General features: G+C 38.6%; 1 protein-coding gene across 1 annotated transcript; it reads left to right on the top strand.

The window, feature by feature from the left end:
* Window positions 1-353: 353 nt before the first annotated feature.
* Window positions 354-23,530, top strand: YPEL5 (yippee like 5). The gene is made up of 3 exons (XM_020983752.2): window positions 354-500; window positions 17,711-17,884; window positions 21,606-23,530. Exons 2-3 carry the CDS (start codon window positions 17,744-17,746, stop codon window positions 21,828-21,830), a joined length of 366 nt encoding a protein of 121 aa, XP_020839411.1. The 5' UTR covers window positions 354-500; window positions 17,711-17,743; the 3' UTR covers window positions 21,831-23,530.
* Window positions 23,531-24,329: the final 799 nt, after the last annotated feature.

Genomic DNA, 24,329 nt, shown 5'->3' with positions numbered 1-24,329 from the left:
CCGCTGTGTTGTGTGCACTCAGCTGGGAGGTGGGTGGTTCCTGAAGAGCGCCACATAGGCTGTCCGGGAGGAAGGGGAGGAGCCGGCCGTCGGGATTGGTTAGGATGGTAGGGGAGAAGGGGGTCAGGGGCGGGGCAAATCTCGAAGAACTGGCTCGCCCAGAGACAGCTAGAGGAGGGGTGGGCCTCACTGCAGGGGGGTGGGGGGTGGGGGGGTGGGGGGAGGATAGTTAAGGAAGGGGCGGGGCCCCGGGGGAGGGGCGGGGCCCACGGGGGTAGATGGCCTGGGCCAACCCGCAGACCAGACGGACGAGGGGCGGGGCCGAGTTGCGTGATTGACGCCCAAGGCCTAGCCACAGGGAGGCGGGGCCAAGGTTGGGGCCCGACAGAAACCGAGAGACGGGAGGCGGCGAAGGCGCTTTACCTCAGCTGAGGAAGCAACAGCCGCCTCCGCCGCCGCCGCTGCCGCCGCGGACCTACGCTACGGCCAGGCCGCTCGAGGTAAGTCCGGGCCTCTGGCCGGGCTAGAGCCGAGGCTGGGGGAACTCGCCGGGCCTGGCGGTGTGGAAGGGCTCCGGGCCAGGGATTCAACTGGAGGAACTACCTCCCGGGGTCTGCGCGGCCGCCGCCGTCCGCCCTCCTTTCCCCCTTCCCTGCGGGCTCCGGGGCCGCTGCCGCAAGGAGCAGCCGGGGAAGAAAGCGCTCTAGGCCCGCTGAGGAGCTGGGGGCGGTGTCAGGCTGAGCACGGCGGGGACGGAGACAAGACGGGCCCGGGCGAGGCCCGCACAACCACCGGGGCCCCTCCCCCCCTCCCAGACGTAGCTCAGCTGCTCCCCCTCCCCCTAGCCCAGTCACAACTCGGCCTCTACTCCCCTCCCCCAGCCACAACTCAAACCAGACCCCCTCCTCTACCGCAACCACAACTCAGCCTGGACTCCCCTGACCCGCCTTCCCAACCCAGCCCACCATTACTAGGCCTCGACTTCCCTTCCCTTAGCCACAACTCACTTGCACTTCTTCCCCCTATCTACAACTCTGACCCTACTTGCCTAGCTCACGGAGAGCTCAAGCTTCCAACAGAGCTTTAGCTCCTTCTTCACAGAACCCGAACCCCCAACTCAGTCCTGCTTCAGCCCTCCCCCTCAGCTCAGCGGCAGGCCAGCCTCCCATTACTCTGCAGTATCTGCACTGGTCCCCCCTTTCCTTAAGGCACAATAGCTGCAGCTGCCGTTCAGCCCCACACTACTCTCCCCAAGACCTAGACAAGACAGCCGTAGCGACCTCTTCCTGTCCCGCCTACTACCCTCAGCTGCTGTCCGACCCCCTTCCCTTCTTCCATTTAAAGAATAGGCCTAATTGTTTCACTGTTCTCACAGTTATCAGACTCCCCCCCACCCCAGCCTTAGATGTCTGTTTTTATTTCAGTGGAATAGGTCCCCTAAAGCTCCCACCTACAGGAAGGCATTTCCCCCTTAAAAACGACAGTAGAAACTGCAACGTGACACAGCAACAACTTTTTTCGTTTTACTGCCTTATTAATGTCTGTTTTCTTATATTTTCTTAGCCCATATCATAGACGGCTATTTCCAACACTGACACTTTGAGATGCTGACCATCTTTAGGTAAAGGACCATGGGTTCAGAGTCTTGGAAAAATTAAGTTGGAGGTCCTTGCTCTTCCTGTGAACTGTAACGTTCCATATTATCGAGATGCATCCCCAGGGTTTTATCAACCACTTGCCTTTAAAGACAAAAAACAAACTGCCTCGTCTGGGGTAAATGCTGTGTCCCGGTGTCGGGTGACCCCCAGGGTCACCAGTTTTCTCTTTAAGTAACTAGGGCTTTATCACACTATACGAGGACAGTTGTGGCTGTCCCTATAAGAAGGTTGAAGGTAAATTTGGTCTCATAACCTAATGGAAGGTTTGGGGGCGGTTCGGGGCTGGCGGAGGACCCATCTGTGTGTGTGTGTTTCTGATTGTTCTTGGCTGCCTACCTAGCCCAGCTTTCCCTGCGGCTCTGTCCTCGGCTCCTCCCCCTCCTAAGTCTGCGCTGTGTTGCTCTAGCCTAGCTCAGCTGTTTCCTGCCTGTATTTGTTGTGCTGTAGGAGGTCCTAGAGCCTCGTTCTCAAAGCCTTACTCAGGCGTCTTTTGATTGGTTCCTGTTTAGTCACGTGCCTTGCAATCAGCTGTTTCCCAGGTCTCTTTGTATGGAGTCTGATCCCGCAGCGCACTGACTCGGCTTTCTTCTGTAGTCGGCGGAGGGCGCTAGCAATTCTCTTTGCTTAGCCGCAGTTCCTGCTGTTCTCTTGCTCCTGTGCCAAACTGGCTGCCAAAAATAGGCAGCCTAAGTGACAAAATCTCTTTGGGAGAAACTGGTAGGAGGCTTACCTGTGGTATACTAATCTGTTTCTTGCTTATGTTGCAGTCCCTTTTCACTATAATTCTGGACAGTTGTACAAAGAAAAAAGCAATAAGAATAATAATTAGGCATCTGCTTTATATGCAAATTATTTATTTAACCCCTCAGTTCTGAAATTTGCAAGGAAGATTTTGATCAGTTGGGTTGAGAGAGTTTTCATCCTTTTGCCTTATAAACTTTTAAATATGAGGCCCTCTTGTACAGCAGGTCACTTAAGAATTTTTTCATTTCATGTCTGATGAGGTGACTTGTTCTTGAAACAACCTGGATATTCAGTAGTAGTTAAGTTTGCATAATTATCAGTGTTAGAGTAATATTTGAACAAAACAGACCATCAACGGTCATTTTCCAAACTAAATCCTGTGACATTTTGGGTTGTGCCATATGTTGTAGAGCTATGTGTCTATATGTAGACTTCTACGTATCTATTTAGATATAGCTATAGATATACTATGTATATCTATGTACATTATATGGTATATATGCATAACTAGTAGATATAACCACTAGATAGATAGATAGATATAGAATATATTCTATCTATAGAGATATACCGTGATTATGTATGCCAACATAAATATAGATCTCTTTAAATTATATACATATATACACATAGATATTTCTATATTATACTGTTTGGCAAACATATTATTATATAAACTATGTACAGTCCTTGCTGTTAGAGGAAATAAGATTTAAATGGCCCTGAAGGAGGGGATGGTTTGGATTAGGTAGAGGGGAAAAGGAAAGGAAGGTGTAGCCAAAGCAAGGGCCTAAAGTACTTAATAAGGAAACCAAACTTCTTTATTGAATAGTTGATTGAATAGGTTGAGTGAGGCAGTTATACCATGTCAGGATTTTATCCTGTAGGCAGTGAGAAGTGATTGGAAGTCTTCCTTAATGGTCCTAATCCATGGCTGTATCTGCCTTTTCTAAACTCTTTCAGCATTTATTGTTAACACCCTCGCTGTAAGGATTTTTGTTTTACTGCTTGGATTTCTTTCCCAATTAGAATGTAAACTCTAAGGCAAGGACTGTAGCTTCCTATTCTGGGCAGGTAGCGCTTAGCTGGTGAGTTAAGTAGTGAATTTTGCTACCTTTTAGATTAAAAGGCTAAAGCTCAAACTAAAGTGAAATTAAATGACTTGCCTACAGTAGTAGGCACAGCTAATAATCATACAACGTAAGTTTTGGAGTCGGGACTTGAACCTGCTTTTTGATACAAAGCCCAATGTTTGTTCATTTTTTCAAGCATTTATTATTTTTTATTTATTTATTTATTTTTTTGGGGGAGGCTAAGCAATGGGGTTAAGTGACTTGCCCAGGGTCACACAGCTAGTAAGTGTTATGTGTCTGAGGCTGGATTTGAACTCAGGTCCTCCTGAATCTAGGGCCGATGCTCTATCCACTGCGCCACCTAGCTGCCCCTTTTTGAAGCATTTATCAAGTGTCAGCTGTGTATAGGCTGTCTGCTAAATGCTGGAGATATAAAATAAAAGAGAAACAGTCACTGTCCTCAAAAAGCCTACATTCTATTTGCAGTAGGAAATGTTCTTTCCACCGATATAGTATGTATAGCTTCTTTTTGTTGATTGAAATTTTTGAACAGGAGCAACATAATGAAATTTTTAAAAAAAGGATCTGGGATCTCCTTAGTGTGGGTAGTCCCTCTACTAATGTCAGACACAATTCCGTACCTTGTTTTCTTATGCAATTCTTGTACACTTAAGCTAACCTTTAAACTTAGTACACTGTGATATGTTTAAAACAGAAATAATGAAATGAATGTGGTTCCACTTAAAATATTTTGATCCTGTTTGGATTGATCACCAGAGGCTCATTACCAGTTTCGCAGCAGTGTGATGCTTTTATTTTGACCAGAGGCATTTTCAAAAATTATCTGTTAATTTTGAAGGTGGTGTGATCTTGCTTAACACACAATAATAATAAATTCTTGTATTAAATCTGTGAAGTGAATATTCATACAATGAAATGACAGGTCATTGACTTAGAATAATCTGTTGGATCCCTTAGTACTTTGACCTTAAATTTATTATGTGAGAAGGGACAAAGAATAAAGTTGGGAGATGAGAAAACAAAGAAGGTTTTGTTAAGAGTATGAGAAAAAAGATTATTAATGGTAAAACTGAATCTAAGTGGTAGTCCCTAATTTAGTTTGAGAATAATGACATAAAATCTTTACTAGATATTTGCCTGTATGATTGTATTGTGTTTGTTTCAGTGTCTAATTATATGATGAAAGGTAAATAGCATTTCTACCCAGTATTGGAAAGGTACATAAAGTTATCTTGAATATCCTCTATCAAAAAGTTTTTTTTTAAAATTTTTGTTTACACAGTACTTAATATTTAAAGCATGTTTGTTGGAAGGGAAGGTGGTTATATTAGCAAATAACAATTTGTAAGCACCTGGAGACCCCTCCAGAGGGCCATTTCATTAGGCCCTCCAAGAGCTTAGAATTTCTTGGCCAAGTAGTGTCTGTAGCTTAACTATGTCATGAACATGATACTTTAACACTTTGTTCTTCCAAACAAACTGAATTATAGCCCAGTTCACCTTAAAATACATTTATTTATTTATTTGTTTATTTTTGCTCGAGGTGAACTCTTCGTCAAAATGTGGCTGCAGTATGTGTTATGACATGTGAACCATTATGAGTAACTTTGCAGAAAGGTGTTTCTCATAGATTACAAAGTCCAATTGATTATTTTGCTGACTCATTGAATTACATCATTAGTTCTTTTTCCAGTGTTGACTAAGATAAAGTGTATTTTGTAAATGTCATTGGCGTTATTGAAATTACATTGAAATAAGTTTTGATGTTGTTAGAAAAAAACTGATCGTTCACAGGAAAGAACAAACATTACTGGAATTATTTAAAAATAAAGTTCTGGTCTCTGCTTTTTCAGCTTTTACTAAAAGCAAAATAACAGTGGCATAGCATTACAAAAGAAATAATAGTACAAGGAAAATTCTTTTTCCTTGAGTCTTTGAAAACTAGGTTGGATAAATATTTCTTACTAAAGGGAACAAATTATTCCATTGTTCTGAGAAATGACTATATGGGTTAATCGTATTTTGGTTATTCATATCTCTGTTATGTAATTTTCCATAAACTTGTATATACAAATCGGCAAAATGAGATCTAATAATAGTAGCTAACATTTATATAACACCTACTATGTGCCAGGAACTGTTCTAAGCACTTTATAAATATTCTTATTTGATCCTCACAACCACCTTTTGAGGTAAGTGTTATTATTCCCATTTTTCAAATAGGAAAGTGAGGGAAATGGAGGTTAAGTGACTTTCCCAGGGTCACATAGCTAATAACTGTCTAACGTCAATTTTGAGTTCAAGTCTTCCTGATGCCAGACATAGAGTGCCTGCCTGGTGTCATCCTTAAATTGTTTTTTGAATGATATCAAATCTGTTTTAATCATACTTAACCAAAATTCATGAGTTTGTTTTTAAAGAAAATAATGTGAAAGTGAAATGTAGTGCTTTGACTTCATTTCAAAGGCCTCCTTAGGGACAGTGTCTTAAATCTGACTTTTCCTCACATCTGCTTGGACCAGATAAGGAGCAAACACAAACCTGAATTAGCTAGATTTACTGAATAAAAGACCGAAATACAATTTTATGACTGTAATTTAAAACATTAAAACTAGGAACTTAAAATTTTTAAAGTTTATTTTAGCACATGGATGAGAGGTTTAAAGCAGAATTGCCTATATTATATATGTTTAAAACCTGCATCACCGAATAAAAAATTTTCAGGACGAACCCCCTTGAGCCTTGTTTCCCTGCAAAATCATAATTCTGTACTGAATAAGAACTTCTCCTTTTGGCTTTTGGGTACTAGTGCTACCTTGGACTGACTGACCACGATATAATTAGTGGTCTTTCATGTGAGTAGTTGAGAAGTTAAAATGGGGCTAGTATTTGTCCCAGGACATGCCAGATCAACTAAAGGGGTCATCTGTAGTCTTGTGATTGTTAAATAACTGAGTGTAGGGGTGATTAAAGTTTTCTTTTTTTTTTTTTAAACTATTGATAGAGCTCTTTTCTCTTCCTCAAACCCCAATATGTACATGTCAATCACAGAAATAGTGGCCTGTTCAAATAAGTATGATGAAATGAACCTCAAAACACAGCTGTCAGGTGGCCATTTCATTAGGGCCTTGGTAACTTTCTTCTGCTATCATAAGAACATTTTGGAAAGATAAGTTTCTCCTCAAAGTAAAGAAAATAATTGCCATACATTTAAAATCAGATTTGCAATGATCTTTTTTGTCTTTACATCACCTATACTTCCCCCTGTATGTCTCTCCCTCTGTCAGAGGCCATTATTTCTTGTAACAAAGACTTTTTTAAATAACAGAATGAAAAAAAAATTAACAGTTTTAATCTACATGACAAATCTGACTTTATTTGCTGTGTTGTAAACCTGTGATCTCTCACTTTTGCAAAGGATCAGGGAAAGACGTCTTATGTCTCTGCATTGGGGTCAAACTTTGTCATTAATTTCACAACATTTCAGTTTCAAATTTTTAGTCATTGTTCATTTTCATTTACATTGTTGTCTTTCTGTATATTGTTTTCTTGGCTCTACTTATTTCACTTTGCCTTAGTTCTTGTAAGTCTGTGCTTCTCTTGAATTAATGTTAGTTTCTTCTTACAGCACAGTAATCTATTGCAGTAATGTACCACAAATTGTGTAGCCATTCCTCAATTGATTGGCATTACTTCGTTTCCAGTTCTTTGCTACCACAAAAATGCTGCCCTAAATATTTTAGTGTATATGGAGCCTTTCCTTTTGTCATTGACCTTCATGGAGTCAATTTGCACGATTCCAGATTTCTTTCCAGAATGATTATAGCAAATTAATTTTTTACCAGCCTGCTTTCCAGTTTTCCTAATAGTTCTCATCAAGAAGTTGTATTCTTTTGCCCGTGAACAAACCCGTGTGTTCTTTTTAGTTTTATTGTCTTTGCTTCTCTTTTTCTAGATTGTCCTTCACTTCAGTGTATTTTTACTCCGAGTTTCTTGTTCTCCTCTGATAGTTCTTTGGAGAGACTGGACAATGTAGATTTGAGGTTTTCTACTATGTTCATTACTTCTGTTGTGCAGGCAATAAATTTTAACATTCATTCTCTTCTAACTTTATTCTTTTGTGGTTTTCTTTTTTTTTTTGCACCATTCTAGAATATCTTCTTGTGCTCCCATGCACTCTTGAGAGTCCACTGGGTTCCATGCTTCATCAGGCATTTGGTCAATTTGCTTTGTCTTATATTTGTTTAGACACATTTATACTTATTTTTATTAGTCATCCTTCTAATTTTAGTGTCCTTTCCGTTTATCTTCTTATGTTCTTTGTTTTTAATTGAAATGTTTGGTGGTTTTAGCTTTTTTTCCTTATGTTCCCTTGCCATATGCTTCTGAGCCCTCCCTCTTTGGTGGGTGATTTCTGATACTGGGATTTTCTTTTCTTCTGCTTCAGCCCCTGCTCTAAGTTGGGAGAGGAGTGCAGGGAATGAAGCAGACAGGACTGGACTTAGCTGGATTTGAGACCCACTTTGCCTGCTTCCTGCCCCAGTTCTAGCCCAAGTTCCTGTTCCTTTCATCCTTGACTGGGTTGAATCAGTGTCTGCTGCTTTTTGCAGGGTTGGGAGGAGGGCAAGATATGTGTGTTCTGGACAAAATCTGCAGCTTTGGGGTTCCCTAACCTAGAGGCTACAGGGGGGGAAAAAGAACAAAAAGAAGACCAGTTTCTTTCCCCACTGTCCGTTTTATAACTCCTGCAGTATACCACTCAACATTTCATTCTGTGTTTTGTAGATGGTCAGTCATTTAAAGGGCCTAGAAATAGGAGAGACCTACATTACATGTCTTGGCTCTGACACTCACCACCTGTCTAACACTGGACAAGATTTGAAACTTTCCAACCTCATCCCTCACAATCTGACATACTCTATATGCCTCAACATATTTTGGGGTTCACTTAACCCTAGTCACCAAGCTTTTTAGTCAGTCATTTTAGTACGGAGGAGGGGTGACAAGCATTTGTTCCACACAATACTGTTTGTAACAAGAACACAATTCAGAAAGTAGGATGCTTTGATTTATTCCATGGTATGCCCACTTGTCCCTTATTTTAAGGGAGGAGAAAAGACAGGGTCAGATTTTCAAAATCTTACCAGAGGATGAGGTCACCTTTTAGCAAGGTCTTCTATACTTGACATTTACATTCCTGTTAACTCTTCTACCTATTTTTTCAGCTTCTTTATACATTATTCTCCTTCTTACACTTTATTGTCCCGTCAAACTTGCCTTCTCACTTTTCTTTACATGGCACTCCATCTTTTCTCAGTGTTCTTACATTGGGTGTCCCACCCCCCCATGCTTGGAATGTATTCTTTCTTCCCTTCACCTCATACAATCTATTCTTTTAAGACTTAGTTCAAACACTACATTCTACACAGTCTTTCTTGATTTCCCCCCTTGTCAAAGTGTGAGTGCTCTCCTTCCCTAGATACCTTATATTTATTTTGCATTTATTATATACATAAAACCCCAGTATCTTCTTGATAGAATTGTAAGCTTCTTGTGAGCAAGGAATGTTTCATTTTTTTGTTTTGGTTTGGTTTTATATCCCTGATGCCTGGCACATTAGGGTTAGAGGCTATATCTGGGACTTTATTGGCATAGGGCAAGAAAACTCTTCCTACTAGTGAAAGTCAGCATGTTTCTGCAGTTAAAATCTTAAAGAGTTTCCTAGAGTGCTTAGAGGTTAACTGACTTGCCCAGTCACATAGCTAGTATATGTGAGAGATATGACTTGAACCTGTCTGGATCTTGGCCTCAAGGCCAGCTGTCATGTGACATCCTCCTCTTACTAACACAGAGTAGTTAGTTAACAAATTCTTTACAGTGATTGTCCCTTTTCCTCCCCATGCCACTGTGTTCCACCCCCACCTTTTTAAATACCATTTACTTTTCAGTTTCTGAGGGTTTCACTATGGCTACTTCTAACTAGAATTTAGCCAATGGGTTCTAGGCATGTGTCTCATCGAAGCTTGTAGCAGTGTTAACTCTTGTCCAGTGGTGTGTGGATTCATCAGCTGGTATTTTAATCAGTGACTAAGCACATAGTAAGTTCCTACTATCTGTTAGTATTGTACCAGGTTATTAACAAAAAATGAAATAATCTCTAATCTCAAGGAGTTTACATATTATCAGAGGAAAACATGTACTTATATAGAAAATAAATGCAAGGTAATTCTGGTGAATACTAGAAAGGAAGGCACTAGAGAAGCTGTAGTAGCTTGGGGTATTAGGAAGGCCTTACTTAGGAAATGGTGATTGAGCTTATCTCTGAAGGAAACTGGGATTATAGGGGAGAGAGAGAATGAAGAGGGAGCAATTCCAAAGGTGAATGCTATGTGTGAAAAAACAAGACAGTCAATTCTGATATTTCTAGCAACACTTGGAACAATTCCTCTACCCTTCTTCTGAGAATATTTCCTGGATATCAACATATTTAAGATTAATTTCTGAAACTTCATAGTCCATGCTTTGAGAATGACTGACTTAATAACTGTAATTCATTTCTCTTCTACCATAGGATCATAAGTTTAGAGCTGGAAGGGACTTTGAGGTCATTGTTAGTCAAATAGATATTTGAAGATTTATAAAGCTATAGATTGTACATAAATTTGAGCACACTGTACATAAATTTGAGCACACTGCTCCCTTGAATGACTTTGTTGTCTTTACCTCTATTGTGACATCTCTAACCACCTGTGTTGAATATTTCCATTTGACTGTCTCACCAATTTGAAGTGTAAATTCATGTCCAAAACCAAACTTAACCTTTTCTTAGCTCCCCCAGTGGATTTCCCAATTTCTGTCTGTGGTACCATCATTCTTTCAAACTTCCAAGCTAGGAACCTTAGGGCCTTCTTTGACTCTTGTTGTTTCACATCCAGTTACCAAGCCCTGTTCTTTTTTATTTTTTTCTCATCCATTCCCACTGACATCACCCAACCCAACTCATCACTCTTTGACTACTGAAATAGTTTTATAACTGGTTCCCTGCTGCCTATTTCTTTAACTTCCAGTTCATCTTGTATATGATGCCAGATTCATCTTTCTAAAACATCATTTTATATGTGTTGCTTCTCTTGTTTCCTTGTTACCTTGCCTATGCAATAAAGTCTAAACTCTTTAACCTGTTTTTTACGTCCTTCTACCATCTGACTCTTATCTTTCCATCCACCCTTATTTCCCTCAACATTCATACGTATTTCTCTTAAAATGTGATTCATCTTCCTACCCATTCCCTATCCATTGCTCACATTCTTAACCCTGTCTGGAATGCCCTTCCTCATACTCTCTGTCATTAGCCATTTAGGCTAAGCCAAAGACTTAGTGTGCTTTACTGCCCCCAACTGTGAAGAACTACCACAATTCATAATTATCTTTCCCTTCTTTGCTTTCATGTAGTACTAAATACTTGTATAATTGGTTCCCAATCCTTGGTTTATGGGATCCTTTTAATATCAAAATCCATTGACCACCCCCCCCAACACAAACACATGATAGCAGTTGAAGTGTTATTTTCTGTTGATTAGGAAAATATATGGCAAAAAGCTACAGAGTTCGAGTAACACTTGAAAGAATTTGTATTAATCACAACAGCATCAACGTATATTTTAAAAAACCTACTTAAGCATCAGTTTTTGGAGCTAAATAAGGATCAAAATGACAATTTGAGGTACAAGTGTGGATTTTTGGAGCCTTTTGATAAATAATGCAGCACCCAGGGTAGCTGGAAACCAGTAGTCAATGCTGCTTACTCATTTGGCATTTAGCACACATTCCTTTCTATTATTATTTTTATATAGATGTCCTAGCACTCCAACAAGATTTGTAAGTTACTTAAGAGGAGTGATCCTTGCGCTTCTCTATCCACTGTGCCTACAGTTAGTGCTTTGCATGAAAAGTAGTCAACATGTATATGATAATATCTCAGTACCTCATAGACTTTAATATGTGTTGCTATGTCAAGATGATCTGTGATTACTGCTGTTTGTTAGTCTAGATCATATTTTTTTTTGACAGTGATAGAATTTTATTTTAATAAATAAAGCAGGGGCAGCTAGGTGGCTCAGTGGATAGAGCACCGGCCCTGAAGTCAGGAGGACCAGAGTTCAAATCCGGCCTCAGACCAAACACTTGACACTTACTAGCTGTGTGACTCTGGGCAAGTCACTTAACCCCAATTGCCTCACTAAAAAATCAATAAATCAATCAAATAGACCATTTTCTTTTTTTAAAATTTAATTTTAGTTTTCAACATTCACTTCCACAAGATCTTGAGTTCCAAATTTTCTTCCCATTTCTCCCCTCCCTCCACCCCAAGACGGCATGTATTCTGAATACCACTTCTCCTGATCTGCCTTCCTTTCTATCATCCCCCCCCTTTCCTTATTCCCTCCCCCTTTTATTTTCCTGAAGGGCAGGATAGAGTTCTTCACCCCATTGTCTGTATATCTTATTTCCCAGTTGCATGTAAAAACAATTTTTAACATTTGTTTTTAAAACTTTGGGTTCCAAATTCTCTCCCTTCCTCCCTGCCCACCCACCCTCATTGAGAAGGTAAGCAACTCATAGATCATATATTTTAAAAACTTTATTAACAGTGTCTGTCATTTCCTTAAATCTGTAGTTGAATCACCATCCATAGTCTACTGTCATATTATGTGAAAGGCAAAATTTTCTCCCTACAAAATTTGTTTTCTGATTTTATAAATATTACATGAGAGTGGGGAGGTGATGTAGGAAGAAAGGAAAAATTATAGGATATGGAGAGAGAAAAAGTACATTTCTAAAAAATAGATCTTTAAGGGGCAGCTAGATGGCACAGTGGGTAGAGCACCGAACCTGGATTCAGGAAGATCCGAGTTCAGATTTGGCCTCAAACACTTAACAGTAGCTGTGTGACCCTGGGCAAGTCACTTCACCCATTGCCTCTCTTAAAAAAAAAAAGATATTTTTTGTTATTTATATCACCTATATCTCCTTTTATCCCTCCTCGTAGAGAACCATTTCTTATACCATAGAAAGGTTTCTTTTAAAGAAAAAGGAAATTTTAAAAAATTTATTAAAATTGGTCAACACATTGAGAAAATCTAAAATTATATACAGTGTTTTTTATACCTGAGGAGCTCAGCCTCTGAAAAATTGGAATGGAGGGTATCTTCAGTTCTCTTCTTTGGAGCCAAGCTGATTCTTTACAGTTTTGCAACATTCAGATCCAGTTGTTTTGCATTGTTATTCTTTCCATTTACCTTGTTTGGGTCATTGTGTGTATTATTTTTCCTGGCCTTGCTTGTTTCAGTTTGTGTCAGTTCATTTAAGTCTTTCCATGCTTCTCTATGTCTGTCATGCTTGTGGTTTCTTAAAGCACAAGTGGATTCCATTAAATTCATGTTCCACAATTTGTTTGGCCATTCCTCAGTTGATGGGCACCTTATCGCCACACACTGTAAATGTGTAGGTGGGTTTGGAGCCTCCGTGTGTGTGTGTGTGTGTGTGTGTGTGTGTGTGTGTGTGTGTGTGTGAGTGTGACCTCCTTGAAGCATATGCCTAAAAGCAAAAATCTGCATCAAAGGGTATGATAATTTTAGTCACTTTATTTGCATAATTCCAAATTGGAAAGGCACTATTAATTTCATACCAACCCCTGTATAATTTTTTTTAATATTCTCAAAATTCTGATAATGCCTTCTACAAATAATGAACTACTTGAGAGCTTATTATAGTGAGGTACCATATATAAAGTGTTTTGTTATAATGCTGATTTATCTTTTTTTAAAAATGAATTTATTTTGATTTATCAGCAATCACTTCCATATGCTTTTGAGTTGAGAATTTTTCTCCCCCTTCCTCCCCCCCACCCTCCCCAAGACGGCACACAGTCTGATATAGGCTTTACATTTACATACCCCTTAAACATATTTTCACATTAGTGAAGTTGTAATTAAAAATTAAAACCAATAGGAGGAACCATCAGAAAGATGAAACAAAACTCAACAGAAGGTAAAAATAAGTGATAGCGATTCGACTTCCATAGTTCTTTCTTTGGATGTGGACAGCATTTTCCATCCTGAGGCCTCTGGAGATGTCTTAGATTCTCGTAATGCTGAGAAGGGTTCAGTTTAACAATCTTAGTCATTGCATAACGTGGCTGTTTCTGTGTACAAAGTCCTCTTGGTTCTGCTCACTTCACTCAGCATCAGACCATATAAGTCTTTCCAGGTTTTTCTGAAGTCAGCCTGTTCATCATTTCTTACAGCACAGTAGTATTCCATTACATTCATATACCACAGCTTGCTCAGCCATTCCCCAATTGATGGGCATCCTCTCAATTTCCAATTCTTTGCCACCACAAAAAGAGCTGCTATGAATATTTTTGTACATGTGGGTCCTTTTCCCATTTGTTTGATCTCTTTGGGATATAGCCCTAGAAGTGCTATTGCTGGATCAAAGGGTATGCACATTTTTGTAGCCTTTTGGGCATAGTTCCAAATTGTTCTCCAAAGTGGTTGAATCATTTCACAACTCCACCAACAATGTATTAGTGTTCCAATTTTCCCACATCTTCTCCAACATTTATCATTTTCCTGTTTTGTCATGTTGGCCAATCTGACAGGTGTGATGTGGTTCAGAGTTGTTTTGATTTGCATTTCTTTAATCAATAACGATTTAGAGCATTTTTTCATATGACTATAGATGGCTTTAATTTCTTCATCTGAGAACTGTCTGTTCATATCCTTTGATCGTTTATCAACTGGGGAGTGGCTTGTGTTCTTATAAATTTGTCTTAATTCTCTACATATTTTAGAAATGAGGCCTTTATCAGAGAGACTGGTTGTAAAAATTCTTTCCCAATTTTCTACCTTCCTTCTAATCTTAGTTGTAATGCTGATTTATCTTAAGAGTTAAATGGTATTCCCAGTATGTAGCCCTTTTGTTTACTATAATGACATATAATGTTGCTCTTTCTCCTATTCCAGATAGCAGTGTTAATGAGGTTTTAATTTTGTAAAAAGATTATATGCTCTGTTTTAAGACATCCATGTTGTATATGTGAATTCCTGGAGTTGCATATTTCTAACATGCTACAGGAAGGTATAATATTTTGAGTATTAAACTTGTTGTATTCAAATAGTTCATGTATTTGTTGCAAAATAAGGAATGGTTTCCCTTTAATGTAAAGGCCAAAAAAATGGACAGGTAGAACAAAACTATAGACTAATGAAAAATGAGAAATCCTTAGAGATCCAAGTGAAGAAGAGGAATAAATGCTATACTTTTAATTTCTAGTTGGAAATTATTTAACAAGCTGTCTTCTGCAATTATAGTGGAGTCTTCCACCTGTGACCTCTAGTATAATAATCTCTGTCCTTCGTGAAAAAGAGTGATGGCACTAAAGGAAACAAACATGGGAAGGAAGAGTAGGTGAACTAAACAAAAAATACATAGAGGCTGCTTGTGGTGGAGGTGACACAGATTTGAGACAAGCAAAGCATTGATACACTGAGATTAATTTTCACATATGTTAACATCTTTGTTAAGATATCAAATGGGAATTGGCAAGCTTTCATACATGATACTGTATAACAGAAATCTTGCTATTACACAGTTAACTAAAGGATGCAGTGAACAAAGATCCTACTATTATTTGATAAAATTAAAAAGCATTGTTTTGATAACCTGCCTTAAAGACTCTCCTCCAGCAAGGGGGTCTCTTGTGCTTACGTTAAAATCAGACAAGATCCCAAAAATTGACTAGGAAGAGAGCAAGGTTGTCTTGTCTTTGGGAAATCATGTGGCGTCTTTAATGAACTCGGAACTCACCGTGAGAGGGCTGTCTTTTTCAAACTGTGAGGCATGAAGTATCTTGGCCTTGGAAGAAGTAAGGCTACCAAGTAAGGTGAATTGTTGAGCATGAAGAAATTGCAGCGTTATCACCAATGAATTTTGCAAGAGAGCTGCTGTAAAGCATATTAGATGTGAGAGGAAGATGAGGTGGGTCATATAGCAGGGCTAATAACTGATAGCTTGTATGCTCCATTGATATTTACTCATTTGTCAGATCTTAAGGAAAGTCCCTAGCACTTTGAGAGAACTCCCTATGGAGGATTTATGGGGAGGACAAAGACAAGAGTAACAAAGGATGAAAAGGTATGGATGGCTTGTAATCTGTACCATTAGAGGAAGTGCCCATATTTTTGAGATGACATATCCATCAATATCAAAGTATTCATTCATCCTTTATTTGGAAAAGTTGAATTCAGAAGAAGTTAGATTATTCTTTCACTCTCTTATCCATAAAATACCATATATATTTTGAGTATGAAGGCCAAAATTGTGGTTAAAATTGTTATTAGTGTGTCTTTCTCCTTATAGCACTTATATGCTATAATCATAGCTGTGCTCAATAGGCTTAATGCAGGTGCTTAACTATCGTGATTGCTCAGACATTATAATAGATTACACAGTATTAGGTTTTTGTTTTTTGCTAGGCAGTGGGGTTAAGTGACTTGCCCAGGGTCACACGTCTAGTAAGTGTCAGATGTCTGAGGTCATATTTGAACTCAGGTCCTCTTTGACTCCAGGGCCAGTGCTCTATCTGCTGTGCCATCTAGCTGCCCCTGCAATATTGGTTTTGAAGGAGTTAACATCTGGTTTACACCATGCCTGCATAATGGTTAAAGAGAATCACTGGGTCCAGGATAGAACAGAACTTTTTTTTTCTAATGTGATTTTCCCAGATTTTAATTTGACAGTGAATTATTGTCATCCTGGGATTCTAGACATATGCATAGTACCCTCAGCATTTAAAATACCATTTATTTCTTTTTTAAATAAAGAGTTTATGTTTGGAGTTTGATATCACATTTTCTAAGTGAAGGCTGTAGTTTTTCCTGAAGTGTATTTAAACATTCAAAAGTAAGAAAAGAACTTAACTTCCATGACTTAATAATTTGCATATATTCTTCTCACCTGGAATATTAAGTATAATGAATGTCCTAGTTTTGTACATTTACTTTTGAGAATTTTGGGCTTTTCCAAACCTTGTATATGTATAGAATTATTAAATAAGAATGAGTTATTATTCTGTTAAAGGGTGTATCTGACTCCTCAGCTTTATCTTTACCATTAAAATGTAAACTCCTTATCAGTATCACTGATGGGCTATTTTTTTCCTTAAGGTACTACAATGAATTTGTGTTATTGTGTAGCTTAAATTCATGATCCTTGAACTATGCCCAGGTTATATTATTTCTCTTGTCACTTTTAATATTCCAACCTGTTCCATTTTCTTGTAGGTAGCTAAATAGCACAGCTAAATGGAGAGACTGCTAGGCCTGGAATCCGGAGGCCTGAGTTCAGTTGTGACCTCAGACACTTGCTAGCTATGTGACCTTGGGCAAATCACTGCCTCAGTTTGCCTTAACTGTAATTACCTACCTCGAGGGGCTGTTGTGAGGATCAAACAAGATACTTGTAAAGCATTTAACTCAGTACCTGAAGCACAGTAGACGTAATAGTGTCTTAGGCACACCTTCTCCAAGCCCCTTTATTTGACCCTTCCGTTTTTGCCTCTAGACGTTTTCTTGATCTGAACCATATTCCTTAAGTGCCCCCTTTTCTGTAATCTTTCCCTCATCTTTTCTGCTAATGTCATCTGCTTTGCAAGATAAATAAAAACTATAGCTATCAAAGCACTTTTTTTTTTACCCATTATCTTATTTGATCCTCATTACTCCCATAGGAGGTTGGTAGTGCAAGTGTCATCACACAGCTATTTAAGAAGGTCACACAGCTATTTAAATAGTAAAGTTAACATTTGAACTCAGATCCTCTGTCTTACTTTTTAGTTTGTTCTTTTTACTACAACAAGGAAATCCCACCTCTATATCCTATCTTTTCCAGATTAGAGATAAGTAACAATCCATGCCCTCCTCTCACTACCTGCTTTGTCTGGGCATCAAACTATATCTGTTTCCATCATTTTTTCCTACTTAAATGCTATATATAATTATATATTTGTTCAGTTTTTTTTCTTTTCAATGAGTATTGTATGTGTTTAGACATTATGTTTTAGATAATAGGGTTTATGTTAGAAATAACTGTACTGCTTCTAGCAGAGTAGGTGCCTGATAAATGTTTGCTTTTTGCTCTTTTTGCTCTTAGGTTTTTACAGCTTGGAATAAACAGCAGATAAAAATGGGCAGAATTTTCCTTGATCATATTGGTGGGACTCGGCTGTTCTCCTGTGCAAACTGTGATACAATCTTGACCAACCGCTCAGAACTCATCTCTACTCGCTTCACAGGAGCTACTGGAAGAGCTTTTCTTTTCAACAAGGTGGGTAAGAAAACAAATGTATGTTAATGTTCTGGAAATTCAGATTCTCTTCTGTTACATGGAAATAGACTTGATAGTGGCTGTCCTGCGTCTGTATTCTTGTATTGAAGATCATAGGAAAGGTTTTTCTTTGGAAACCCCTTCTTTCCAAATTCCTTTGTCTGCTAGCTCAATTGGATCATACCTTTAAAGCAGAAAGGAACTTTACAGGTCGTTGTGACCAGTCTTCCCAGTTTTCTCAACGAGGAAACTGAGGTATGGAGTGAACCTAGAGAAATTAAGTGACTTACAGTGAGTATCTGAGGGGAGGATGTGAACAAGGTCTTCCTGGCTTCAAGTCTAGTACCCTCTGCACTATGCAACACTGGACATTTATGCTTGTTTGCTTTAAGTAGTTATGTTTCAAAAATCTATAAGCTACAGGAAGGGCTTTTGAAACAATAAATTTGTTGGAGCCATATGAAATGATTAATACCTGAGTGGGAGCTAAGCTTTTATATCAGAACCACAAAAAAATGTCATTTGCAGAGTGCTAGTCTCACATAGACAATAACAGTTTACAGAGGTTGCCATAACTTTTATCATAGGATTTAGAGTTGGAAGTGACTTTAAATCTCATCTAATCTAGCCACCTTATTTTACAGATGAAGAAATTGAGGCCAGAGACTTGTTCATAGGTATTAAGTAGCAATGACAGAATTTCTGCCCAGTCTTTTGACTATAAATCTAGTGCTCTTTCCATTATAATATAGCACCAGCCATCAGACTTTGAACCAAGAAAATGTATAAGTGGTTTGTCTCTCCTGCCTGTGAGTCTGTAGTTATTATCAGCTGTCCTATTCCATGTCTATAGTGAACATTAAGGAATCTCCCTTTTAAAAATATGAACTAAACACAAACCTTTGGAAAGCTGTTTTAGAAACCAAAAAAACGATTGTGTTTAGGCTCTAATTGTCATTCAATGGGTCATTGTAAGTGAGCCAAGAAAAGTAAGGAAGAAATGACTGAATTTCCTTTATTTTATTTCTGTGATAAAAATTTGTACTTAAAATTCTGTAGACTTAGAGTTGAGACGTCAAAAGCCATCTAATCAGATCTATACCTGAAGTAAATATTCCCAAAACGTGTGGAGTTAGGCTCTTCTTGCACACCTTTACTGACTGGGAATTCACTGTCCCCCTGAGGCACCTCATTCCACTTTTGGATAGCTCTCATTATTGCTGGGGTAGTTTCTGACTATTGGGCCTAAATCTAACTTTCACCTGTTGTTCCTGGGACTCTGTCCTTTGTGATTGAGTTGCCCTATCTAATCCCTCAACTACGTGACAGCCCTCCTAAGATTTGAAGACAGCACTCATATATCCCTTTCCCTCAGCCTTCTCTTCCCAGCCTAAATGTCTCTAGCTCTTTTTGATTCAGCTTTACAGTTAGCTGCAAGTTCAGCTGGTGGTGACCCAATAATAGATTATTGATTATATTATATAATATTCTGATCATATACTGATTATATTTTATGGTATAACCTTTGTAGCCTAGAAAAAGGACAGGAAAAACACTTCCTAAACCGAAATATTTTAGTGTAATACAAGTTTACTATATTCTCATATATAGGCACTTTTCTCACTCACTTGCAGCAACAGCGTTATTGAACAATAATATTAACATTTTGCAAGTTAAAATTTTCTTTATGAAGGTCCTACTATATACCTTATAAAATAAAAATCCTTTTCAGATTTTTATTTCCCAGTATCTGTGTCAGTTTATCTGTACCTGACTTAAACATCTGTTGAAGACTTTTTGTTCTTTGACTGATTTAGAACAACTCCATCAGTTTTACTGTATCTTCAGTATGAGTACTTAACCAAAAAAAAGTTTTCCTGTAATATTTTTATGTCTACAATCACTTCTGCCATGGCCATGGTTGTAATATGATTTTTTCCCTTCATTGTTTAGCATTACCAAAAACTGCCAGCAATTGGTCCCAGGCAGTCATTGAACATTTATTCAATACTTTTTATATCGTAGGCGTGGTGCTTTTCCAAACTCTCTAAGAGGCTTCATTTCTTCCTTTTACAACAGAAGTCTCCAGCCAGTTGATTAACCTAAGTCCATCATGGATAAACACTGATACATCCTTCTCCTGGTAATTGTTTTGAATTTCAAACTGAGCTACAGACAACTACTGTCTCACTCTAGTGTCGTATTAGTACCTTGTTCTCTTTCATCAGTAGGTTTCAGGTTAGGTCCATAGGAGCTCCTTGCTATGTACAAAAAAAAGAAGTTGGATGACTCTGACTTTGAGTCATATTTTGACCTGAATTATTATTTGGCACTGAAATATGATTTCTGTTTCATTGGGAGATTTATTCAGTGTTGAAGGTCATTTTCTGTATAAAGTAAGTGAACAAAGAAAGAATATCCAACCTAGCATTCACTGTCCAAATTTGGAATGATGACTTTACCTAAGGCCATGATGAAAATACTGTAACTTAGGCTGAAAAAAAATTTTTTTTTAAGGTTAGTGTCTAGCAGTAGTGCTATATGGTAGACACTCAAACACTCATTGACTTTCACAATTTCATTCCATCCTTGCTTTTCAGGTTTATAATAATACTCCCTTTCATACGCTCTACAGTCCAACCTCATTAACCTACTTCTATCTCATGTCTCCCTACCATTTCACAGGCTTACACGTGCACACACACACACACACACCCTTTCTCCCCCTCTCACTCATCCTCTGTTTCTTCAAAGTCTGTAGCTTCCATCAAAATAGGATAGTGAGGTATCGTGGAATAGAGCATAGGGCCTGGAGTCATCAGGCATTAACAAGCTTGTGACCTTGTGCAAGTCACTTAACCCTGTTTGCCTCAGTTTCCTCATTTGTAAAATAAGGTGGAGAAGGAAATGGCAAACCACTCTAGTATCTTTGCCAAGAAAACCCCATATGAGGTCACAGAGAGCGGGACACAACTGAAAAAGGACTGAAGCTTCCATCAAAACTCAACTCAGCAGCACTTCCTACATGACCATTCTTGATTTCCTTCCTCTCCCATTACCTTGTATTTATCTTTCGTATTTTAATTTATATTATATCTACCTATTTTCCCCTAATAAAATGTAAGCTGTTTGAGGCCAGAAATTCTTTCTTTTTTTGGTGTGTAGGTACTTAACAAATGCTTTTTGGTTGATCATGTAAGATAATGAGAAGTCGTGTGTCATGGTTGATAGAGGAAGAAACGGCTTTGAAATCAGGAAAATCTGGTCTACATTATGCTCCTAACCCATACTAATTGTAACCTTCAGAATCTATAGCAATGGAGTAGGTTTCCCCATACTTGAAAGTGCCCTATATTAATGAAATCACAGATCTGGACCAAAACAAAACTAGGGAAAAAAATGTTTCCAGTTACTAAGTGGTTGTATTAGTGCCATCTCATCTGTTCCTATGCAGTGTTTTCAGTCAAATTATGGACAGCCCTGCTGGCCCTCCCAAGAACTTTAAACAGATTAGTTACCGAATTTTCTCATTTTTAAACTTGGATGCCAGGAAGTTCTTATTTCTCTGTCTTGTCATTTATATCTCTACATAACCAGTACTTTGTGCTACCCCACATCAGTAAGAAAACTTGGGGTGTTGGCATGCAAGTCCTGCCCATGTAACAGCCTTGGGCTTGGCAACAAATGATATTTATTTCTTTGAAAACGTTTTCCTCCTTAGGTAGTTAACCTTCAGTACAGTGAAGTTCAGGATCGTGTTATGCTCACCGGACGCCACATGGTTCGAGATGTGAGCTGCAAAAACTGCAACAGCAAACTTGGCTGGATCTATGAGTTTGCCACGGAAGACAGCCAGCGTTATAAGGAAGGCCGAGTAATTCTGGAGCGGGCTCTTGTCCGAGAAAGCGAGGGCTTTGAAGAGCATGTACCCTCTGATAACTCTTGAAGAGAAAAAGCTTGCCGTCTTTTCCCAGGTCTCCTTCACTGAAACAGAAAAAAAAAATCTACTTACATACACTGTCACCTTAGCATCAGAGTCGGATTCATGAACTGTGGAACAAGAGGTGGAGAGAATTGGAGGTGGAACCTTTCTTTTTTTTTTTTACTTTATATTTTCCATCCAGCAGCTGTGTGTAGAGGGAGTATTATGCAGATGCCATTATCTTTTTTTTTCCTTTTCTCTTATGTTTTACATCTTTAAGCTGAATAGTGTATCTGCAGCTATATGGTGGGTTGAAAGGGAAAACAAATCTGGGCTAATAGAGTGAAATCAGTGTTTTTTAGTGTGAACTTTGGAGGTAAAATAGAAGTCAAGTATGGTTTTTAAGCTTCTTTGGGGGACTTAATTTTAATAAAAAAAAACAGTTATTTCACCTGATTTGCTAGCTTCAGATAAGAGATCCGAATTTGTGACCAGCGCTAAAGGTTCAGTGTTAGTGTGGCTCGTGCTGGCCATTGTGCCATATTCTTGTGGGGGTTGAACAGTAGCACAGAGCCCATTCTTCCTTGTCAGTCTTGGCCCAAAGGCGTCACCATTGCTAGTTACTTGTCACCACATACTTGGTGTTGATTGGAAACTTTTCAGAAATGGGGCAGAAATGCTTGGTTGTCCTTTTTTCCATGTAACTTAAGCATAATAATATAAATAAAGAAATAGTTGGATGTTTCTGGTCCTGTGTTGCTTTAACAATAAAAAGTATAAATGATGAGAATTTGATAAGTAATGATTGCAATAGTGAATGTTTTTCTTTTCATCTCTATTCCAGATTCACTAAATGTAAGAGGTTACTGCAATCTGTTTAAACTAAAATATTCTATTTTTAAACCCACAATGTTGTAGTTAGGAGTTAAAAAAAAACAGTTGAGCAAAATGTCAGTGTGCATCCATGCAGAAAGCATATAATTTGCATCTGTTTAAAAGAAAGGGAGACAACAAAACAGCCTGTCTCCCAGTGCTGTGTCACATGGGGGTTTGGTGCATGCCTCACGTGTGCATAATCTTTCTGATGAGCCTTCACATCTTGGTACTTGGGCCAGCCAAATAGATTCAGTTCTTTGTGATTAATCCCTACCAGGAATTCAGCAATTGAAATAAAAACTATAATTAGTCCCTCTGTAAAGAGGGACTTGAAGTTTGATTCAGGGTGTTTGTCCACATTTCCTGACATTGGAGAGTTCACATGAAATGTGCAGCTATACTTGAAATATTGGCCCTTATTCCTTCCAGACACTCCATTATTTTCCACTGGTCAAATAGAGGCCATTAAAAATAACTTATTTGGATGCACCATCCACACATATCCATGGCTTTTCTAGATCAGGCTGATTAGAAAGAAGATTCTGACCTGGTCAAACCTTCAATCTTCAGCAGCCTTCTTTGCCTGCTAGACATTGAAGATATCTGCTAGGCTGGGTTAGGACCATGTTCTTTCTTATCTGATCTCAAGGTTCTTGGTTAGATAAATATCTCCTGTTAACCAGCAACAATATTGTAATTGAATTAAGATGCACAAAAAAAAAAAACTTCACCAAGGAAACCCCTTGGCTTATTTGCATATATTGATCTTTTGACAAATTCACAGTGGCATGGTTTGCTTGCAGCACTCTGTACGTTTGCTGTTACAATAAAGTATGTTTTGTCCTGTATTGTCTCAGCACTGTTTACTTTCTAGTGTTGTCTGCATTAGGTTTGGGGGAGGGGAGATGCCAGGGTTGGATGGATTGTTGCATGGGGCAGCATTGAGGGCAAGCAGTATGATATAATGGAAGAATACATTAACTCTGGAGTCAGAGGACCCGAGTTAAGTTCCTACCTTTAATTTTTACTCCACTGACCTTTGATAAGTCACCCAACCTCCCTAGGCTTCATCCCCTTCTATAAAATGAGGGGACTGGATTTATGTGATCTCTGAGGTCCCTTCCAGCCCTAGTTCTGTAATCCCTATGTTTCTTTCTACTGCTACTCCTTAAGTGCTGTTCCTGGCCCTGGGGTAAATAGAGGAACATAACTTTCTCCTGCCCCTTTATAATAAATTATATTAGTATAATGGGATATAGTTTTATTTTCCTCACAATAAACCAATAAGGTAGATAGTATAACTATTATCTCCATTGTTTTAGAGATGAGGAGATATTCAGAAACGACTTTTATTGCTTTAGATATTAACTTTTTCTTTGAGTGTCAGTCAACTAGTATTTATTAAGTGCCGTATATTTTAGAAGCAAGGGCTGAGGATACAAAGAAAGGCAGAAGATAGTCCCTGATTTCAGTGAGTTTACTTGCAGTCTAATGGGGGAAACATCAGCTTAACAACTATGTACAAACAATATATACAGGATAAACTGGAGATAATCAACAGAGGGAAGGCACTGGCATTCAGTGATGTTAGGAAAGGCTTGCATAAGGTGATGTGACTTAAGGTGAGATCTGAAAGACTCTAGGGAA

The sequence above is a fragment of the Phascolarctos cinereus genome, unplaced genomic scaffold (genome assembly GCF_003287225.1).
Source record: "Phascolarctos cinereus isolate Bilbo 61053 unplaced genomic scaffold, phaCin_HiC Scaffold_2;HRSCAF=192, whole genome shotgun sequence".
Classification (NCBI taxonomy): domain Eukaryota; kingdom Metazoa; phylum Chordata; class Mammalia; order Diprotodontia; family Phascolarctidae; genus Phascolarctos; species Phascolarctos cinereus.
Note: the sequence above shows the minus strand (reverse complement) of the source record. Positions and strands in the feature narration are given on the sequence as shown.

Coding starts and splice junctions, on each gene's coding strand:
- YPEL5 (XM_020983752.2), top strand. CDS start 17,744: ATGGGCAGAATTTTCCTTGATCATATTGGTGGGACTCGGCTGTTCTCC. Junction 17,885..21,605: donor GAGCTTTTCTTTTCAACAAG/GTGGGTAAGAAA, acceptor TTTCCTCCTTAG/GTAGTTAACCTTCAGTACAG.